Source organism: Lipomyces japonicus (assembly GCF_038497905.1).
Source record: "Lipomyces japonicus strain CBS 7319 unplaced genomic scaffold V1514scaffold_68, whole genome shotgun sequence".
NCBI classification, from domain to species: Eukaryota; Fungi; Ascomycota; class Lipomycetes; order Lipomycetales; family Lipomycetaceae; genus Lipomyces; species Lipomyces japonicus.
Window position 1 is genome coordinate 27249 of NW_027117880.1, and position 16601 is coordinate 43849.

The following is a 16601-nucleotide window of genomic DNA, read 5'->3' on the forward strand; positions in this document are numbered from 1 at the left end:
TATAAATTGATAGAAGTACAAAATAAAAAAAAACATAAAAATACAAAATTAACAAACATCTTAAAAGTTAATAAAAAAAATCAACAAAACTGAAAAAAAAAAAAAAAAGAGATAAAAACTTATTTAAAAATCTTGCGAACCCTTTCAAAAAATCCTTTCTTAGACTTCTTGGGTGATGTTGGAGGAGAAGACAACTTTTTGGTCTCTTCAGTTTCTTGGGCCGCGGTGGTAGTGCTGGTGGTCGTCGTGTCGGGGTTAAGATCGGTGGGAACATCATCCTTGTTCAAAATTTCCGGTGCAGAACTTGTGGTATCATCAATATGCGAAATGACACTATTTTCCGATGGTTGACCGACCACAACTGGTTCTGCATTAATAGACTCAACCGATCTGTCAGCAGTAGTTGATTCATTTGGCACATCCAAAGCTTGTGCAGACGAAGCTGGAACGTCACTGGGTTCAGAAGAAATAACTGAAACTGAATTCTCTGGCTCGGGAGCAAAATCTTTAGCAACAATTGGCTTTACTTCAATCTCTTCAGTAGCAATTTCAGTAGCAATAGTTTCTGATGCAGCCTGAAAACCTGTATTCTCAGACTTAGTCGTAGTATTTTGGGCCAATGACCTGGGCTGTTGAAGCTCGGCAACCTCTGCCACATTCTTAGGAATAACAATTCCTGGTGGAGCCAAAAACGCGCCCAAAGCTTCCTCCTGTGTCAATTTCTTCTTCAAACTATCACTACCGTCACCAGTGACAGTAGTAGTAGTAGTAGTAGTAGTAGTAGTAGCAGCAGCAGCAGGCTTTGTATGAACCGGAGGCTGATTCTCGGTTGCCGACTTATTAAGTCCTTCCGGCGACGAAGTTGCAGCAGGCGCAATCGATGACGATGGTTTCACGTCGGTTGAATTAATATTAAGCTCCTTGATTTCACGAGCATTTTGTGGAATCACAATTCCGGGAGTTCCAAGAAAAGGCTCGTGAATCGTTTTGGCTTGCCGAATCACGGCCGGCGCAGGCGCATCAGATGAGGACTCAGCTGAAGAATTGGAACCGGTAAGGTCTTTCGCACCAGAAGCTGGCAATGATGACTCGGCCGGCTTCGTGATCGGGATGCCGCCACTTTCAGGGATAAAAGCCCCTGGAAGCTTACTAGGCGTTGTCGCGGCCGCCGCGTCTTCGAGAGTAAGCACGTTGTTTGTATTTCCCGATTCATCGGTCTCTTTATTTCCGTCGTCGTCGATGATCCATTTATCGTCCACTACAAACTGTTTGCAAAAGTCAGACAAGCCCGATACAGACGTTTGCCGAGCAGATCGCAAACAAGCCAATGCCACGCTTAACATACCTTGTATAAAATCTTTTCAGATGGAAGCGGGATTGAAACCGACCACGAACCGTCAACATTCTTAACAAGCGGAGCTGATTTCGACCAGTCATCAAAAGTACCGGTTACGTAGACTTCGTTTGCAGGTCGATCGGCAGGCCTGTTTTTTTTTTCCATTCTTAATTAGATTTGTCATACAAGCGGGGGTTGGGCTTTTGCCTAGCCCATGCACCTACCAGACAAAAGTGTGAAAAAACGTCATGATTTGGGAATGCTTGTGTATCAACGCAGCAAGCTACAAAAACAGCAGAAACAGGTTGGAAACGATGGTGGAGAAGAGAAGGAGGAGAAGGATGGGCGAGGGCGTGCACGAGTGGCGTTTGTTTGGTTTTCTTCCCGCGCCAGTCTGACGTCATCGCCGAGCCGCACGGTCCTCCCAACATGAAGCATGTGGAAAACGAGATATGCTTTATGGTTTTGAAGAACATTATTGGCTGTACGAATGTGCATGCAATTCATAGCCATGGTGCAGCTACGGCATCGAAATGTACCAATTCCAGAGGTTGTTGCATCTTCAATACCCCGATAACAGCTAGCTCCCTTGGCATATTTGACAGATCATCTACGGTCAATGGACTATCTTGAAGTTCATGCATGAGTAAAAAGTGAAACCTTACGAGCATTGTAATACAATACAGCCTGATTTGGCCATAAAGACATGAAAAAAGATACTCATGCCTGCAATCAAGATCCTCAAAATAATCGGTTGGAATAGGCCGTCGCATGACGGATGAATTATCATGCAGTGGCTGCCGAAATTTATTTCGGCTATCATCTTCTGAGTGAGGACTGCTAGAATTGTGAGAGGCCTATTGGTTTTGATTTGCCGTTATGGTTTTTCAGAGTCATGTTCACCAAAACAGGCAGTGCAATCGAGTCGGCGAACTTCCATCATTGAAAGAATTGAATGATTTTAACATACAATTCATGAAGAATAACTCGACTCATTTCAGCATTCACTCGTCCTTTATAAAAACTGTGAAGCTCCTCATAAAAGAATAAACAGGTTCGAAATATATCTAATGGTTTCTCGGCCCAATAACAAGCTTGCAACTGCTCTTTTAAAGCATTAGCAAAACCTTCGATCCACCAGAGCGATAACAAAAATATCGTGCAAATTCAAGGAAATCTCAACGATATTGCACGATCTGGATTTACAAACCATGTTGGCATATATACCCTGCCTCCGTGCACTTGGAAATGGGGTCGTCATCAAAGTGCAACCACTGCAAGCCTAAAAATTAGTTGGTAATCAATTTGGGCCTCATTTATCTCTCCTCTGATGAGAAATTAAATGATACGAACTTAGTCATCAACAGTCACTTACAGGTTATATCTTCCATTCATCATGTGGCATAAATGAAACGTCATCATCTACCTCATACTCTGATTGAAGGGACGTATTTTCTTCATGCCGTTCAGATTAGATTGGTTAAGATCAGACTCGAGCATGAACGGAACGTTGATGTGTTGACTCCTCTTCACCCAACCGCCGGTTTGCCATGATCATGTATAAGCCATCTAGGATTAAAGGAAATCTGTTCCATGTGCCATGCCATTTATAATCACGTATTTGACTATATTCATCCTATTTTTGGCCCTTGGAATCGCATCCAACGTGGATTGCTAGTCATATTGGTTATACCGAAGAGTACCTTGCTACAACTAAGCTGCGCAACATTTGCATTTTCGGCGATATCTGCGATTCTCAAATTTGACGACATACCGGTAGTCCGCGGTATTCTTTTCTGTTCCCCTCAAGAACAGCTAACCTGTAATCACTCTTATAAATAAAGAAAATCAAACTTTATGCTTAATTCTTATCATTGTTATTTGACATTGTCTTGCCAGAAATTTCAAATATATAGCTTTAGAGAAATCTGAAAAAGCTCAGGAATGGCAAAAAAATTTTATAATCCCAACTTCGATAATTTAATTTTCTTTTTAACCGATGCGAGAGTCAATCGTAATATATTAATGGCCAATAATTTAGTTTTCCTTGTAAATCATCCAATTTTCATTCAATATTTTTAATTGTTTTTTTTCAAACAAAAAGAAAAATATAATATTTTCTATTCTTTTCTTAAATCTCTTTATTTATAGTAGCATTGTTCGTTATGGTTGAAAATTTATTGTAAATTTAATCTAAACGAAATTTCCCCGTAATTACTTAAAAGTCCCAAAAAGTTTCAAAATTTAATGAAGCCAATTTAGTCAACTCCATCAAATTGCAATGAAGTTCAGACGGCACAAAACCTCTGCTCGGCACAAGTATGCAAACAAAAAATTTCAAAACACTTAAATACAAGTATTGACAAATATTGATTTTACATTTTGCAGGCCTAAAGGCTCCCGGCGTCAACGGCAATCATCGCCTCCAGCTATTCCAAAAAAATCGATCGCTTCATCAGCACCAGATGGCGAAGCTAAAATCGTCAAGAAAATAAAAAAAAAACGAGTTTCGAAAAGAGAAGATGAAGGCGGAAACACGCCTCGGCAATTTCTTGAACTTATGAATCGAATGAACAAGCCTCAAACGACCAAAAGTAAAGATGCCGAACCAACTGCAACAACAACAACGACTGCGGCGGAGGCGAAAAAGGCCGCACTTGCAGAGATTAAACGAGAATCAGGTGAAAGTCTTGCTGATTTTACAAGGTATTGTTTAATACTATATCGCTAAGAGAAAGCAAAGATGCTGATTATTAATTTTTAATTCAGGCGAGTGAACGAAGCCTTGCCAATCATTAGAGCAAAGACCGGAGTCCCTTCTGCAGCAGCGGTGCGGCAAGCTAAAAGACGTGAAAAGGCTGAAGCAAACGGTCAAAAACCACTACCTAAAAAGAAGAAAAAATCGGATCCGGTGGAAGAAAATGAAGATGATGGCATAAATTATAGTGATGAGGAAGAAGAGGAACGAGCGTATTTGGATTTCAAATCACAACGGTCAAGATCGCCTGATCCTTGGAAAAAAATTGCCAAGCGCAACGTGCCCAAGTTTGGCGAAGTAGCTGATGCTCCGCCAGTTTTAAACGCACCGGCAAAGAAATTACAAAACGTGCCCAAATCTGCCGGCACTGCCGCGCAGAGAATGCTTCTTGAAGCTGAACGTGAAACCGTGATTGCGAGGTATAGAGCCATGAATGATCGCAAGATGGCGAAATTGGCATCTAGAAGTTGAAAAGGAGAGATTTACAGAAAATAACTATTAATGACTTTAATTTTATTTGTGGTGGATGAAAAACGACCTAAAACAGGCGTCTAAAAAAAAATGCAAATAGTAAAATATGTCAAACGTATCCAAATAAGTATGTACCACACGAGCCCCCAACAAATATGTACAAATATACAAATTAAAAATAAAAGACAACACAAAACACCAAAACTTGAAATAACCCAAAAGTAGTTGCATTCCATATAATATACATTAACTAGTATCTAACTTTTTTTGAACTGAAAATAATTGAAAAAAAAAAAAACTTTTTCAATGCAAGTCCTACTTCATAATCAGTATATACAAATTTCATACAGACAATGTCAAATGTTCACGGTTCAAGAAGGGTCGGTCCTATGGGGAACGGTTTCATGCCAGAATACTGATGTCCCAATTCTAACGCCTCTCTTTGCATGCGGTACAACAGATAAAAACAATATCGAGCTTCGTCAACGGTCTTGTATTCCACGTAGCAAAAATCAGAGCCGTTATCACTCGTTTGCAACAAGTACGACGTCACGGTTCCAAACCTCTGTAGCAACCTACGCATGTTGCTGACGGTCACAAATGGTGGCAGGGATAAGATAACGAGAGATCGGTAAGTCCAGTTCGTATGTCGCCTTAAATCAGCACCGACATCGGCCGTGACAATCAGCGGTCGGCCACCAAGTTCCAGTCCGTAACCCATCAAAATTGCCTTATTCACGGCGCTGAAATCTTCAAAATCAATAATCATGTCATGCGTAGCATCAGTGATTTGTTGCCTTTGCACATTAATAATTTCACCTGCCTTGCCAAAAATATCAAGCATTGTATTTGTTGATACCAGATTCGACAAGTTTGATACATGTACCGAAAAAACTTGCTTAGCGCTAGACTTTAAAAGCATTCGAGGAATGACAGCTGATGGTATATTACAAATTTCGTGCGTATGAGGAACCTGAGGTCGCGTGGACCAACCAAAATCTGTAAATTTTGACAGATTCTCCGGCGCATCGTCATTGTAGTCCTCAATGTCTTCAATAAACTTCCGCAAGTCACCATGGTTCCAATGATAATCTGCAAGTTTTAAAAATTTTTCAGAAGCTGCATATTCTGGTCAGTACAACGCACACACACACAAACACAAACAAACAAGGGGTCACATACTAATGTTATCATAAGGAACTGCATGAACTGGCGTGGCTATTATAAGAGAAGAATGCTTCGATGTAGACTTCAATTCCCGTGACTTCACTATCGTGGCCTTGACAAATTCGACGGCTGCTCCATGGCTTGTAAATAATACGTATGCACATCGTCTTCCCGTCGTTACCTGTAACAATTTGATTTTCGTCAATGGTCCATATTTGGCAAGCTGATCTCGTAAATCCTGAGCCGAACAGCCATCAGGAAGATTGCTCAGATAGACGGCTGTAAAATATTTTTGTAATCGTGCTGCCTCGGCAGGATCCAAAAAGGGTGCCACGTGCAGTCGCCAGCTTTTTGCCTTGGTAGGAATTTGGTCGTCGTCTGAACATATTTTTTTTAATGCCAAGCCATGCATGTTTTGCATGGCACTGTCAGCATCAGCTTGGTTTTCGTATGCAATAATATAAGCAGCCATGTAACGTTGCAAATTATATTTTACAAAGTAGACAACTTTGCCAAATATGTTGAAATATGAAAGAACATTGTCTGTAGGTAAATCTTGATGAATAAACGATGCAATAATAGCATGTGACAGTTTTTGTTTCAGTACCAGTTTTAGTAAATTGTTGTTGGCATGAATTTCATACAAGTTTCGTCCAATATTTTCTGTTGCGCTAGGAGTTCGAAATAGTTCTGCCAAACATAATTAGTACACTAAAAAAAAAAAAAAAAAACTATTAAACGTACCAGCGTCAGATATGATCTCACTCATGCCGATGGATGGGATGGAGTCAACCGGAGTCACGAATTCGACCTTGTTCAAGTCTTCACGCATAGTAGAGCAAGACAATTTGGTCCTAACCGACAACATATACTTTAAGGAGCCTACTAAGGTATCAAACTTGACAAAAGCGTAAAGCTGATCCGACGCGCTCGCCCGGTAGTCGACATGAGCCACCGTTCCACAACTTGGCATGCGGTTCTGAACAGCGTCGAGCACGACTTGTGGATCTGACGACGTGATGTAAACGATTTTACTATTCCTGACTAGCTTTTGCCGATAATGTTGAAAAAACGGACCAACTGTAATTTTTTGACCATTGAACTCGCGCCCATTGTGCAAGCGAACTAGCCTGTACATGTCCGGAACGCTTGCGCACATGAATACTGCGCATCCTAACTCGCGATCATAAAGCGACAGGTTGGTATATTTTTCAGCAAATTCCTTGAACAAGCTTTCTTCAGTTGTGTCTGTCAAGCCTGAAATCAGTATGCCAAACGTTCTTCCTTTGGCAGAAAGAATTGTGTTGTTAAGGTGTGCGAAATGAGGTTTTAATAATAATCGTACCGTGCTTTTGAACACTTCTAAAAATTGAATGAGAGGCTTTATCAGTAAAGTTGTTTTCCAATACAATTCGTATTTGTATAATATGTATTATATATTTACCATGTGAAAGAGCTAACTCTTTTTTCGAATGCGGATTTGGAGGTGTTCGTTTTTTGGGAACTTTGGCCTGGTTAGTGGATGTCAAGCCTTGTTCAAGTAATTGTTCAAGCTTATACGAATCAGCTCCGACTGCGTCCAAATCATCAGCAAATGATGCAGCATTGTCATGATAATGTGGCTGCTTTTTGTAGAACGAAGATGCACCGGTTGCCACCCTGTAACCTGATGGCTGAAATCTCTTGTCTTTTGGATTACGCCGTTGCGATACAATTGACCCCGACTGAAGATGTGAGCGTGGTTTGCTATGTGAGTCTGACTGACGACGAGCGGTCTTTTTGGTCGATGTGTTATAGTGGTTAACTCGTTTTCTAAGCGGAACACAGTTTTTAGGTATATCATGCGTCTGAATTATTTCTTGTGAGGTTGCTGTAATTGATGAGAAAAAAAAATAGTAGAAAAGAAATCGGTCAGTTAATGAGTTGATGTTTCATAAAAATAAAAACAAAAAAGCGCCAACACAAAAACACACCTGTAGATCTTCTTTGCCGGACCGAGTGAAACTGTCGTGGTATTCCAAACAAGTTGATATTGTTGTTCCTGTGCCATCGTAGCCAGATTGAATTGTTAGCACCGACAGGAGGTCTTAGTAACCACACTGTCGGACAAGCAATCCGACAAGCGTGAATCCTTATCATCAATTGTCGGTCAAAAGGAAGTATTGCTTAATCCACGTATTATAATCTCATTAGTGATAATATAACCATTGTTAATTTTTTTGTTTTATTTGACTTTGTCTTGTTTTTGCTGTTCTTTCGGAACAAGCCTTTATGATTTGTCAATTAAAAACTCGGGCCTTGCAGCTTCGCCTATTGAGTTAAATCCAATTTCAATTTAGCAACCAATGATGTTGGTTTGTTCTTTTCTATGTAATTTTTTTCTTTTTCTTCTCGTGCGAGAAAGGCTTGTCGGGAACTCAAAAAAATTCAAGGTTGGACATTTTTTTTTTCGGTTGAAGATTGGCAGTTCGAAAACTGAGCCGCACCACCCATGTATGACTGACTATCAAAAACAAGGCCGGAATCTACAGAAACAATGGGTTCAATTACATTTAAATTAATAATTTTATTTAAATTCGTTCTTCCCACATTGTCGGGGATATAAAGTTGCCGCTGTATCCTTCATCATTTTGAAGTTCAGCAAGCGCGGCCTGATACGGGGTCTGATTGATCCCGCCGGTGCCGGAGCCGGCGCCGGCCACGAAAGACGACGACGACGACAACGATGACGAAGATGAGGATGACACAGCCTCAACCATCTTCCTGCCCTGCACCACAACTTCTTTATCTCGCAGCCGCCGCATAAGTGCCAAAAATGTAGAGTCTTTAAATTTTTGCGATTCGTTGTTGGCAAGCGAGTCGAGCAACTCACCGGCGATTTGCGACAGGCCATCGTCATCAACGACGCTTTCTTTTGTGACAGAACTTGAAGCAACATTGTCTTGTTCTGTTAATAAGGTCGTGCTAGATTGTGCCTGCATGTCTTCGGCGGCAACACGGTCAAATTCTTGTGCAAACGCAACGTCCTGTTGCTGTTTCGCTGCGGTAGCGCTGGCAAGCCGAGGCGCTGATTGCAAGAGCTGAAACTGCTGGTCATGCAACCCAGGAAAAGGCACGTAAGCAGGCCGATAGTCAAGTTGTTGTTGTTGTTGTTGTTGTTGTTGTTGTTGTTGCAACATCCGCGACGAAGCAACTGGTGCGTCGAGAAACTGCAAAAATTCCTGGTCCCATGACGACGTAGGGCCAGCGCTCTGTGCATGAGCGGAAGCGTAAAAAAATTGCTCTTGCTGGTGCTGTTGACTTTGGTGTTGGTGTTGGGGTTGGGGCTGGTGTTGGTGTTGCTGGTTTGATATCTGTAACAGCGAAAACTCGGAATACATTGCATCTGGCCGGCCCACCATAAAACTTGCATACGCGGGATCACCCGTAGTAGTGTCATGCGATTGCCGAAATGTTGGTAAAGATGACGACAATGAGGCGGGCTGTGGCTGCGGTTGCGGCACGAAACGGTCCTGCTGGGCCGACCTGTCTACCTGCACATGCTTGCGCAGGCTCGACACCGGATTCGCAGGTCCACAGGCTGCACCGTCCATAATGAAACCAACAGTGCTGTCTGGTTGTTGTTGTTTAATGTGATGCAAAATGGAAAAAGAAAGAAAACGGTTGGGCGATCGATAGCTAATCGTCGGTGGCCAAAAAAGGTCAGACGATTGCGGGGAGGCGTTGCGCACGTGACAGTACATTACGTAACCTAAACTGCTAATAGTTAAGTTAGTTAACTAACTAACTAGTTGCTGATGTCATGTTGGTTCATTTATTCATTATTTATACAATTAACTTAAAAATAACACACGGCATGCAGTGCCGGTAGCTTCTCATGCTCTCGTTGCCATCGCTCAAGCACATCCGTGACCAGGCCGTCCATGTCCGCTGGCGCCTCCCGCCATGCCGACGACAACAGGTCGGCCAGGCGCAGGATGGCCTGGCCCCCGATGGCGGCGTCGTCCTTGTTGTCTCTGATATCAACGTTGATCACATGAACTAGGCGGTTGCAATCTTCACCTCGATTGAGCAAGTCATCACATACGGCATCAAAGCACCGTTCCTCGCACGTAATCACAACGTCGAACACGCGCTTTTGTTCCTGCCACCGTTCCGGCGCGCGCTTGATCTTGCGGTTGCGGTCCAACATTTCTAACAGGCCATTCATGGCATACAACCGGGAATCCTTGGCTGATAATTCATTGTAAATTTCGTCGTACGCGGTGCCGAACATGTAGATATTTGGCCGGTCGATGGCCGGGCCCGGTAACCGCATGGCTGATCCGGTGCCAAACGAAGAAACGTCGTAGCCAGCAGATTGCAACACGCGGTGCGCTTCCATTGACCGATTATTGTTAGACGCACATACAGTGCAAAACTTCAGCCCTGCTGAAGCCATCAATGTGTTGAGTTGTTTCACCGTGAATTCGAAGTATGCTGTCTATGGGTACATGTTGAACGTGCGCATTTGATTGAAAACCGGTGACGGCCGGGTAAACCAACCGCCATATAGTTAGCCCCTGAATGCCATTATCAAATTACATGGACAAAACTGTAAAGGAGTGCACTATAGAAGATTATTTGTCATTCGTATTTGTATAGTCAAATACGATTATTAACTATCCCATTTACGGATAATGTAGTTATACAAACAACAAGAAATTGTAACTTTTCATTTTGTTTACGCCATACTTAAAATTATACAATTACTACGAATAACCATACGAATGCCTGCGACTCGTGTCACCCTTTTCTGCAGAGTGCTTTTTGATAATTTACATCCCTTTTGCGCTACAATTGATCTCCTGGTTACAATCTTCCGCTCCTGAGTGTCAGAGACTCTGATGATCTTTTTAGACCGAGGAAATTTTAAAAATCCTTCTAAAAGCAAAATAAGGACCGCGCAAACCTGACGTGCTTTAGCATTATAAAAGTCATCAAGCTCAGGAGCGGGAGATAAAATTCCGCAGAGTCCTTGTGATATAAAACAAACATAGTCATCAAACGTCGTGTGGATATCTGACCGAGGAAAATATGCATTGCTGTTCAACCGTTGCATTCTATTATTGGAAAACCACTCAGACTCATCTCGCGGAATAATATGACATACTTCAGCTCCCGCATGCTCCCGTATATTGTGCCGTTATTCGATAGTAGACATCTCGACCATGCACTGCTATTGAATATATGCCGATGGGCCCACTCCAGACAGAACAAATGCATGTTCCGGACTTCGGGACCATACTGAAGGCAGAGAATACGGGAACTTCCAATCCTTAAAGCAAACGGCAACTGACTATTGAAAATCTTGTTCGGCATATTTAACCACATGGTCAGTCAACAATATTCCACAAAATCCAGAAATTTTATATAGATACCCTCTGACGGTAGATCATACCAATAATCTCCCATCGCAGGACATCGTCGGGGTCGCCATCTATCCGCTTGTCCCCCCTGACGATCGATGGTAAGTCAACCATCCCTTCGAATATCTGCTATAATGGCGCATGCATCCAGAATAAGCCCAAGAATGAATTCCTCCCAATCTGGGATGAGGTGAAAAACAGGAAAACAGCAAGTCCATGTCCGCGTCATAGCCCTAGATTGATGATGAATACTGGTGCGGCATTCGCACACTCATGTCCGGTACATAACCAAATTTATGATCAACACGTGTTTCATGTAAGTACCGTGGACATGAAGATCCATTTTTCGTAATCATTTGCATGGGGCATGATGGTACGAAAAAGCGAAACTAACCCAAAAGAGCGAGCGCATCACGTGAATGTTCTGTAGACAGCTACTATAGTTGCAGGGCAGTTCAGTTCACCTTGAGATTTAATCTGAATAATTCTCTAGTTTAACAAAGTATTTTTTTTTTTGGAATATACCTAATTAGTTGTCTTGTTGAAATTAAGAGATTTTTTTTTTCTTTGTCTTGTCTGTTACGGTTTAGTTTTTTGAAATCTCTCCGCATTGGCTCCACGGCCTTCTGACCAAAACACCATCTCACCGCCGTGGGCTGACGACGACCAAACGACGGACAACCCACCTCCTTACACCCCTTTCATTCATATGAGTGCGCCTGGTAGTAGCGCTTCAGGTGCTGCTCTTGCTTCTACTTCCACCGCCACGGCAACAGGTCATCATAATATTATCACTCAGGTATCGAACCATGCCGTGTCCCTCTTCACCAGCGGTCACAACAACGGCGGCAGCCAGACTGATAATCATGGCAACGATACCATAACACTGGACCTGCGTGGCAAAAGGATTGTTTTACAGAGAGATGAACTTATGGGATTACCAGAAAGCATACTGTTGTGCTTATTCCCCAATGGCGTGTTTGTCGATAACCATGGCAACGTAATATCAAACCTGACTGGTTCTGACGTTATATATGTCGATGTACGTTATCAATGCAATTTTTTTTTTTTTTTTTTTGAAGCCAACTAATCGTTTTATCAGTATTCACCTGCCTGTCTCGAATACGCAATCAACACGTTCCGAAAAGTGTCGGCCACGATTGCACCATCGCCTCCGTTGTCACCAACAATAACGTCTTCCGGCCCGCCATCACCCACAGCGTCACCTTCCACGTTTTCTGAGTCAGCTAATACCGCATCGATGTCAATCCTGTCTTTAAAGCCGGCCGTGGTCGTGCTTCAGGAAGATCTTGACTACTACGTGATCCCGCCGGCGACCGTGACCGTGCCGGCTCACGTGCCCACTCATTCCGTATCGTCCGCATCATCACGCATGTCTAGGTTGCTACGCAGGGCTTCTTTTAGTTCTTTGCATTCGTCAGATCATCAGTTAGAACAATCACCACCAAGGCCGGCACCGGCTTCTTCTTCTGCTGCTACTGCTACTGCCACTGGTGATGGTGGCGACCGCACCATGTCACTAGAGCATCCCATGACGATCGAACGAACGCCAACATACACTGACATTGTAAAATTGAAAATCGCTGTTGGGGAAAAATTACTCAACGACAATACCATTTTTGCCGCACTTAAGCGGTCACGACTTTCATCCGGTGCAGCAGCAGCAACTACTACTCAGCATCAACCTGAATCGTCTACAAATAAGGAGCATCATCAAGCACCGCCAAGTGGCAGTGCGGAAAAGCATTTGGTTGACATGCTTTGCTCATCTGGATTTGAAGAATCAGATACCTGGGGCTTCCGTGAACGTGACTCACAAAAGACCGTAATTTCATCACTAGCGCTTGTGCGTTTGTTGGCAACCTTGCCAAATTCTTTGCCAAAAAATGAAGCCTCGGCAACGACAATGACAATGACCGACTCTGCCGATCAAACTTCGCCCACAACAAGTTCGACATGCAACGTTGCGGAAATTATTAACCCCATGGCACAAAAATTACTCTTATTTTGGCGCAAGCCTGCTAGAAAATGTTGGTGGGATCAATTGGAATTAGATGAATTAGAAGGCTTTCCGGGGATTAAGGTCAAGGTACATGTTAGAAGGATGTGGACTTTAGAACTAAGTGTTCTTGGCGTAAGGTGAAAACGGGAATTGTAAATTCTTGTTATTTCTTTTTGTTGAATAATTTTTTTTTTTGGGGTGGGGGGAGAAGGAGGCGGAGGCAGGCTTTTTGTTTAATTCACATCCTATAACCATTGTTTTATTTCATGTTTCGTGCTGTATTTTTTCAAGTGTATTTTATCAAGTGTATTTTTTCAAGTGTATTGTTTATTATAGTTTTTTTTTTTTTTGTTGTTGTATTTATTCATGGCATTCGCATTGGCATTCATACGTTATACTTTTATTCATTTTTAACATTGTCAAATGTATAAGTTCAAGTTCCCCCCAAAAAAAAAACCGAAAATAAAATAAAAAAAAACATAAAAGTATAATCACATGCAAAAAATATAATTCATTTGATGAATTCCATCAACTTGATCAAAACAAAAAAAAAAACATAAGCCGTAAGTAGCGTGTCAAAACATCCCATACATACCCAATCAAATTGAAAAACAATAAAAATCCATACTTTAAATAAAACATAAATGTAGAAAAAAAAAAAAATAAAATATACACAAAAAGAAAAAAACAAATCCAAGTTTGTAATTAATATTTCGGTTGATTGACACCCCTGGCAGTAGCACCGAGTGCTTCAAGTTCAGTCACCTTCGGAAATTGAGCTGTTGATTTTACAAAACTGGCACGATCATCTCGCATTGGTTGATACCTGTTATCAGGATTCTTTGAAAAGACAGCAAACAAGCATGAGATAATAATAAGGACCAAGAGCACGAGCGCAAACGCGGCGTTCAAAACAAAAAACACGACACCCATGACACCGATCACTATAGCTGGCACGTGAGTAACCCCGGTGAAGAAAAAAAACAAGAGCGCGTTGATAAAGTTAACGGACTGAATGGTGATGTTGAAGATGTTTGTGCGTCGGTCCATGTAAGGCTTGACATATGACAACAGGGCTAGGTATAAAATCTCAAGAATAAACAGCACGATTCCCTGCATGGTTCCAGCACCTTGACCAAACGCAATAAAGCACGATTTTATAAACATGTAAATAAGAAATGGCACGATAAAATAGTAAGCGGTGGCCCGAAATTGCACGTAAATGAAGCCCCAACGGTTCAACGCCACCGGATCGGAATACAAAATGTAAGCCGGATTTTTATGAATCGCAATCGATTTCTTTGCCAACCTGATAACCTTAAACGTGGCCCAGGCAAGCAAGCCGTTTATCATCAAGAGCATGACCACGGCAAGCACGACAGCCGCAGGCGAGTCCCGCCTGGTGAGCTCCCAAAGAGACAAAATTGTCATTTGCGGGAAGCCAATAAGAACAAGACGGTACATGGTGCCCTTGATCACGGTCAACCATCTCTCCCTAAACTCCTTAAACCTATCGAACGACACCCATTTAAGCTTGACTAATCCTTCCAAGATAAGCTTCAGAAGAACGAGCACGAGCACGATGCAGAAAGTGAAAAATAAAAAGAACGTTAGACCGGTAACAAATAAGCTGGTGATTTCGATTCCGGCAAGATATGCCACACGCTTGATGCCATGCAAAGTGTACGTGGTCGAGATGGTGGACAGATCCGAGTCATTGTTTGATCTGGAATACAGATACTGGAGCGCGCGCTTTTGAACTAAAATCGAAACCGACGACAATGTTTTGAGCAGATAGGTGGGCGTGCCACCGGTTGCCTTGATGTACCAATTGAAAATCGATTGCATGAAGCCAACCCTGATAATGCCCATGCTCCATTCAAAATCCTGAGTCCAGGCAGACGTGATGGGGGGTAACGTCATGCTGCACATGCCAATAATTGCCAAATTTTGAAAATATCCAAACAATGAAAGCGTGTTGGCAGCGATGTGGGTGGCGGTTGAAGAGTGACCCAAGCCCGACGCAACCGCGGCCACGACCATGGACAGGCCTGCAATCACTGCGGTGACCCAGGCAACGATCTTGGAATTCACTGTCTTGCCGTTGGATAATCGTGCTTCAACACAAGCCAATTCGGTGTTGTTTTCATTGTAAATGCGAACTTGAGCGGTGCCATCGATATCTGGCACCGTATAAGCCACGCCAGGAATTCTCTTAATAACATCTTGAGAGACCAAAACATCGGTTCCAAGATCAAACTGGCCGGGCCTCATGGGACACAGCTGATCGATATCAAGATCACAAGGGTCAACGTTGATGGTAAGCACTTGTAACCCATATGCAATGACGACTAGCTTTGCGTAAACATAACCTTCTAGCGTGGAAACAGCAACAACATCGAATGAAAGCGTTCTATTTTCTGGCGTGAACAGAACGTTAAAGAGAGAAGCCGAGAAATCTGAATTATCGATGCAAGTCTGTAGCGAGCTGGACTTGATCAGCTTCGTTGCCGTGACGTTTGAAGCCAACAGGCACGTCGAAACTACAACGGCACACAGCCGTTGAAGCCCTGCAAACAAGCGCATTTTTGTTGGTACTTGGAATTTTTGTAGCAAAATTAGACAGAAGTCGAATTCGACGAGATTTATTGAGATGGTTAAAAAAAATGGAGACCGGGCGAAGAGTGAGAAAAGGGAACAATCATCGACAAGGCTGGGTTTTGCAATGCGTTATCAACGTGCGCAGTGAAGGACAGCAAACGCACGCAAACATGATAACTTTGATAACTTGTTATTAGCGAGCTCAGCCATCGATCGGGCCGGGGGACGCGTGTGAATTCCTATTTATAGCGCGGCACCTGCATAAACACGACACGATTGTTGCGGTTGTGTCGCCCGTGCTTGATTGGACAAATCCCTTACTAAGCAACAGTATAATACAATAGAATATGGGCATTCGCCATCGTCACTTTTCTCTCTCTCTTGTCGATAGTACTTTTTCAGTACAGTTTCCTATCTGGCCCATCTCTTCAAATGTCCCGAGAATACGTCCGAATTTTCTGTAGGTCGACGAGGGCTAGCCTAGGGTTCGCAAACTCATCGAGACGTAGTTCCAACTTCTGACTGGGTTCATGATCACTAGGCAGAGAGGAAATTTTTCACTCTCTCCAATCCGACGCGTGTGGCAAGCAGCTCTGCCTCGGTTAGGTTTTGGCCTAGCAAGTGTCGGTGTGTTGGGTCGCCATCAGGTAGGATTAGTGGTGGGTTTTCTTTTGCCTTGACATGTATGTACCCCAACTTGGGACCAAGGTCAATGGCCGTGGTATGGCTGGTGGCCCAGGTAATGCAGCCATCAAGGATTTTGCTAAGTTTAGTCGCATTTTCAGCTGGCATGCCTGTTGTAACAATTGTGATGTCATCAATATATCCGTATGCTTG

At 42.8% G+C, this 16601-nt stretch overlaps 8 protein-coding genes across 8 annotated transcripts; 2 read left to right on the top strand and 6 right to left on the bottom strand.

Moving 5' to 3' along the window:
* Positions 1-119: 119 nt before the first annotated feature.
* On the bottom strand, positions 120-1501 carry V1514DRAFT_322493 (uncharacterized protein; the record flags this gene model as incomplete). The annotated part of the gene is made up of 2 exons (XM_066926116.1): positions 120-1265; positions 1346-1501. The coding sequence occupies 2 exons, from the start codon at positions 1499-1501 to the stop codon at positions 120-122; spliced, it is 1302 nt and encodes a 433-aa protein (XP_066780952.1).
* A 2104-nt stretch (positions 1502-3605) lies between these two features.
* V1514DRAFT_312290 (uncharacterized protein) lies at positions 3606-4755 on the top strand. The gene is made up of 3 exons (XM_066925811.1): positions 3606-3655; positions 3725-4042; positions 4106-4755. Exons 1-3 carry the CDS (start codon positions 3618-3620, stop codon positions 4563-4565), a joined length of 816 nt encoding a protein of 271 aa, XP_066780953.1. The 5' UTR covers positions 3606-3617; the 3' UTR covers positions 4566-4755.
* On the bottom strand, positions 4587-8261 carry V1514DRAFT_354688 (uncharacterized protein). The gene is made up of 5 exons (XM_066929599.1): positions 7706-8261; positions 7177-7602; positions 6477-7094; positions 5748-6422; positions 4587-5684 (listed from the first exon to the last, which is right to left on the bottom strand). Exons 1-5 carry the CDS (start codon positions 7869-7871, stop codon positions 4930-4932), a joined length of 2640 nt encoding a protein of 879 aa, XP_066780954.1. The 5' UTR covers positions 7872-8261; the 3' UTR covers positions 4587-4929.
* A 41-nt stretch (positions 8262-8302) lies between these two features.
* On the bottom strand, positions 8303-9325 carry V1514DRAFT_286154 (uncharacterized protein; the record flags this gene model as incomplete). Its single annotated transcript, XM_066925192.1, has 1 exon — positions 8303-9325. One exon carries the CDS (start codon positions 9323-9325, stop codon positions 8303-8305), a length of 1023 nt encoding a protein of 340 aa, XP_066780955.1.
* Positions 9326-9532: 207 nt separating this feature from the next.
* V1514DRAFT_338035 (RNA polymerase II subunit A) lies at positions 9533-10301 on the bottom strand. The gene has a single exon (XM_066928776.1). It carries the CDS (start codon positions 10171-10173, stop codon positions 9571-9573), a length of 603 nt encoding a protein of 200 aa, XP_066780956.1. The 5' UTR covers positions 10174-10301; the 3' UTR covers positions 9533-9570.
* Positions 10302-10950: 649 nt separating this feature from the next.
* Positions 10951-11254, bottom strand: V1514DRAFT_322498 (uncharacterized protein; the record flags this gene model as incomplete). Its single annotated transcript, XM_066926117.1, has 2 exons — positions 10951-11070; positions 11153-11254. 2 exons carry the CDS (start codon positions 11252-11254, stop codon positions 10951-10953), a joined length of 222 nt encoding a protein of 73 aa, XP_066780957.1.
* Positions 11255-11615: 361 nt separating this feature from the next.
* On the top strand, positions 11616-13666 carry V1514DRAFT_338040 (uncharacterized protein). The gene is made up of 2 exons (XM_066928777.1): positions 11616-12182; positions 12243-13666. Exons 1-2 carry the CDS (start codon positions 11850-11852, stop codon positions 13302-13304), a joined length of 1395 nt encoding a protein of 464 aa, XP_066780958.1. The 5' UTR covers positions 11616-11849; the 3' UTR covers positions 13305-13666.
* Positions 13489-15966, bottom strand: V1514DRAFT_338042 (uncharacterized protein). Its single transcript, XM_066928778.1, has one exon. It carries the CDS (start codon positions 15747-15749, stop codon positions 13869-13871), a length of 1881 nt encoding a protein of 626 aa, XP_066780959.1. The 5' UTR covers positions 15750-15966; the 3' UTR covers positions 13489-13868.
* Between the last annotated feature and the right edge of the window lie 635 nt (positions 15967-16601).

What these genes read in the sequence shown, in the direction of transcription:
- V1514DRAFT_312290 (XM_066925811.1), top strand. Translation starts at nt 3,618, where the DNA reads ATGAAGTTCAGACGGCACAAAACCTCTGCTCGGCACAA. An exon ending in AAAACCTCTGCTCGGCACAA is followed by an intron (nt 3,656 to 3,724) that starts GTATGCAAACAA and finishes TACATTTTGCAG; the next exon opens with GCCTAAAGGCTCCCGGCGTC. An exon ending in AGTCTTGCTGATTTTACAAG is followed by an intron (nt 4,043 to 4,105) that starts GTATTGTTTAAT and finishes TTTTTAATTCAG; the next exon opens with GCGAGTGAACGAAGCCTTGC.
- V1514DRAFT_354688 (XM_066929599.1), bottom strand. Translation starts at nt 7,871, where the DNA reads ATGATAAGGATTCACGCTTGTCGGATTGCTTGTCCGACAGTGTGGTTA. An exon ending in CCGGCAAAGAAGATCTACAG is followed by an intron (nt 7,603 to 7,705) that starts GTGTGTTTTTGT and finishes CATCAATTACAG; the next exon opens with CAACCTCACAAGAAATAATT. An exon ending in AGAGTTAGCTCTTTCACATG is followed by an intron (nt 7,095 to 7,176) that starts GTAAATATATAA and finishes TTCAATTTTTAG; the next exon opens with AAGTGTTCAAAAGCACGGTA.
- V1514DRAFT_338035 (XM_066928776.1), bottom strand. Translation starts at nt 10,173, where the DNA reads ATGGCTTCAGCAGGGCTGAAGTTTTGCACTGTATGTGCGTCTAACAAT.
- V1514DRAFT_338040 (XM_066928777.1), top strand. Translation starts at nt 11,850, where the DNA reads ATGAGTGCGCCTGGTAGTAGCGCTTCAGGTGCTGCTCTTGCTTCTACT. An exon ending in CTGACGTTATATATGTCGAT is followed by an intron (nt 12,183 to 12,242) that starts GTACGTTATCAA and finishes TCGTTTTATCAG; the next exon opens with TATTCACCTGCCTGTCTCGA.
- V1514DRAFT_338042 (XM_066928778.1), bottom strand. Translation starts at nt 15,749, where the DNA reads ATGCGCTTGTTTGCAGGGCTTCAACGGCTGTGTGCCGTTGTAGTTTCG.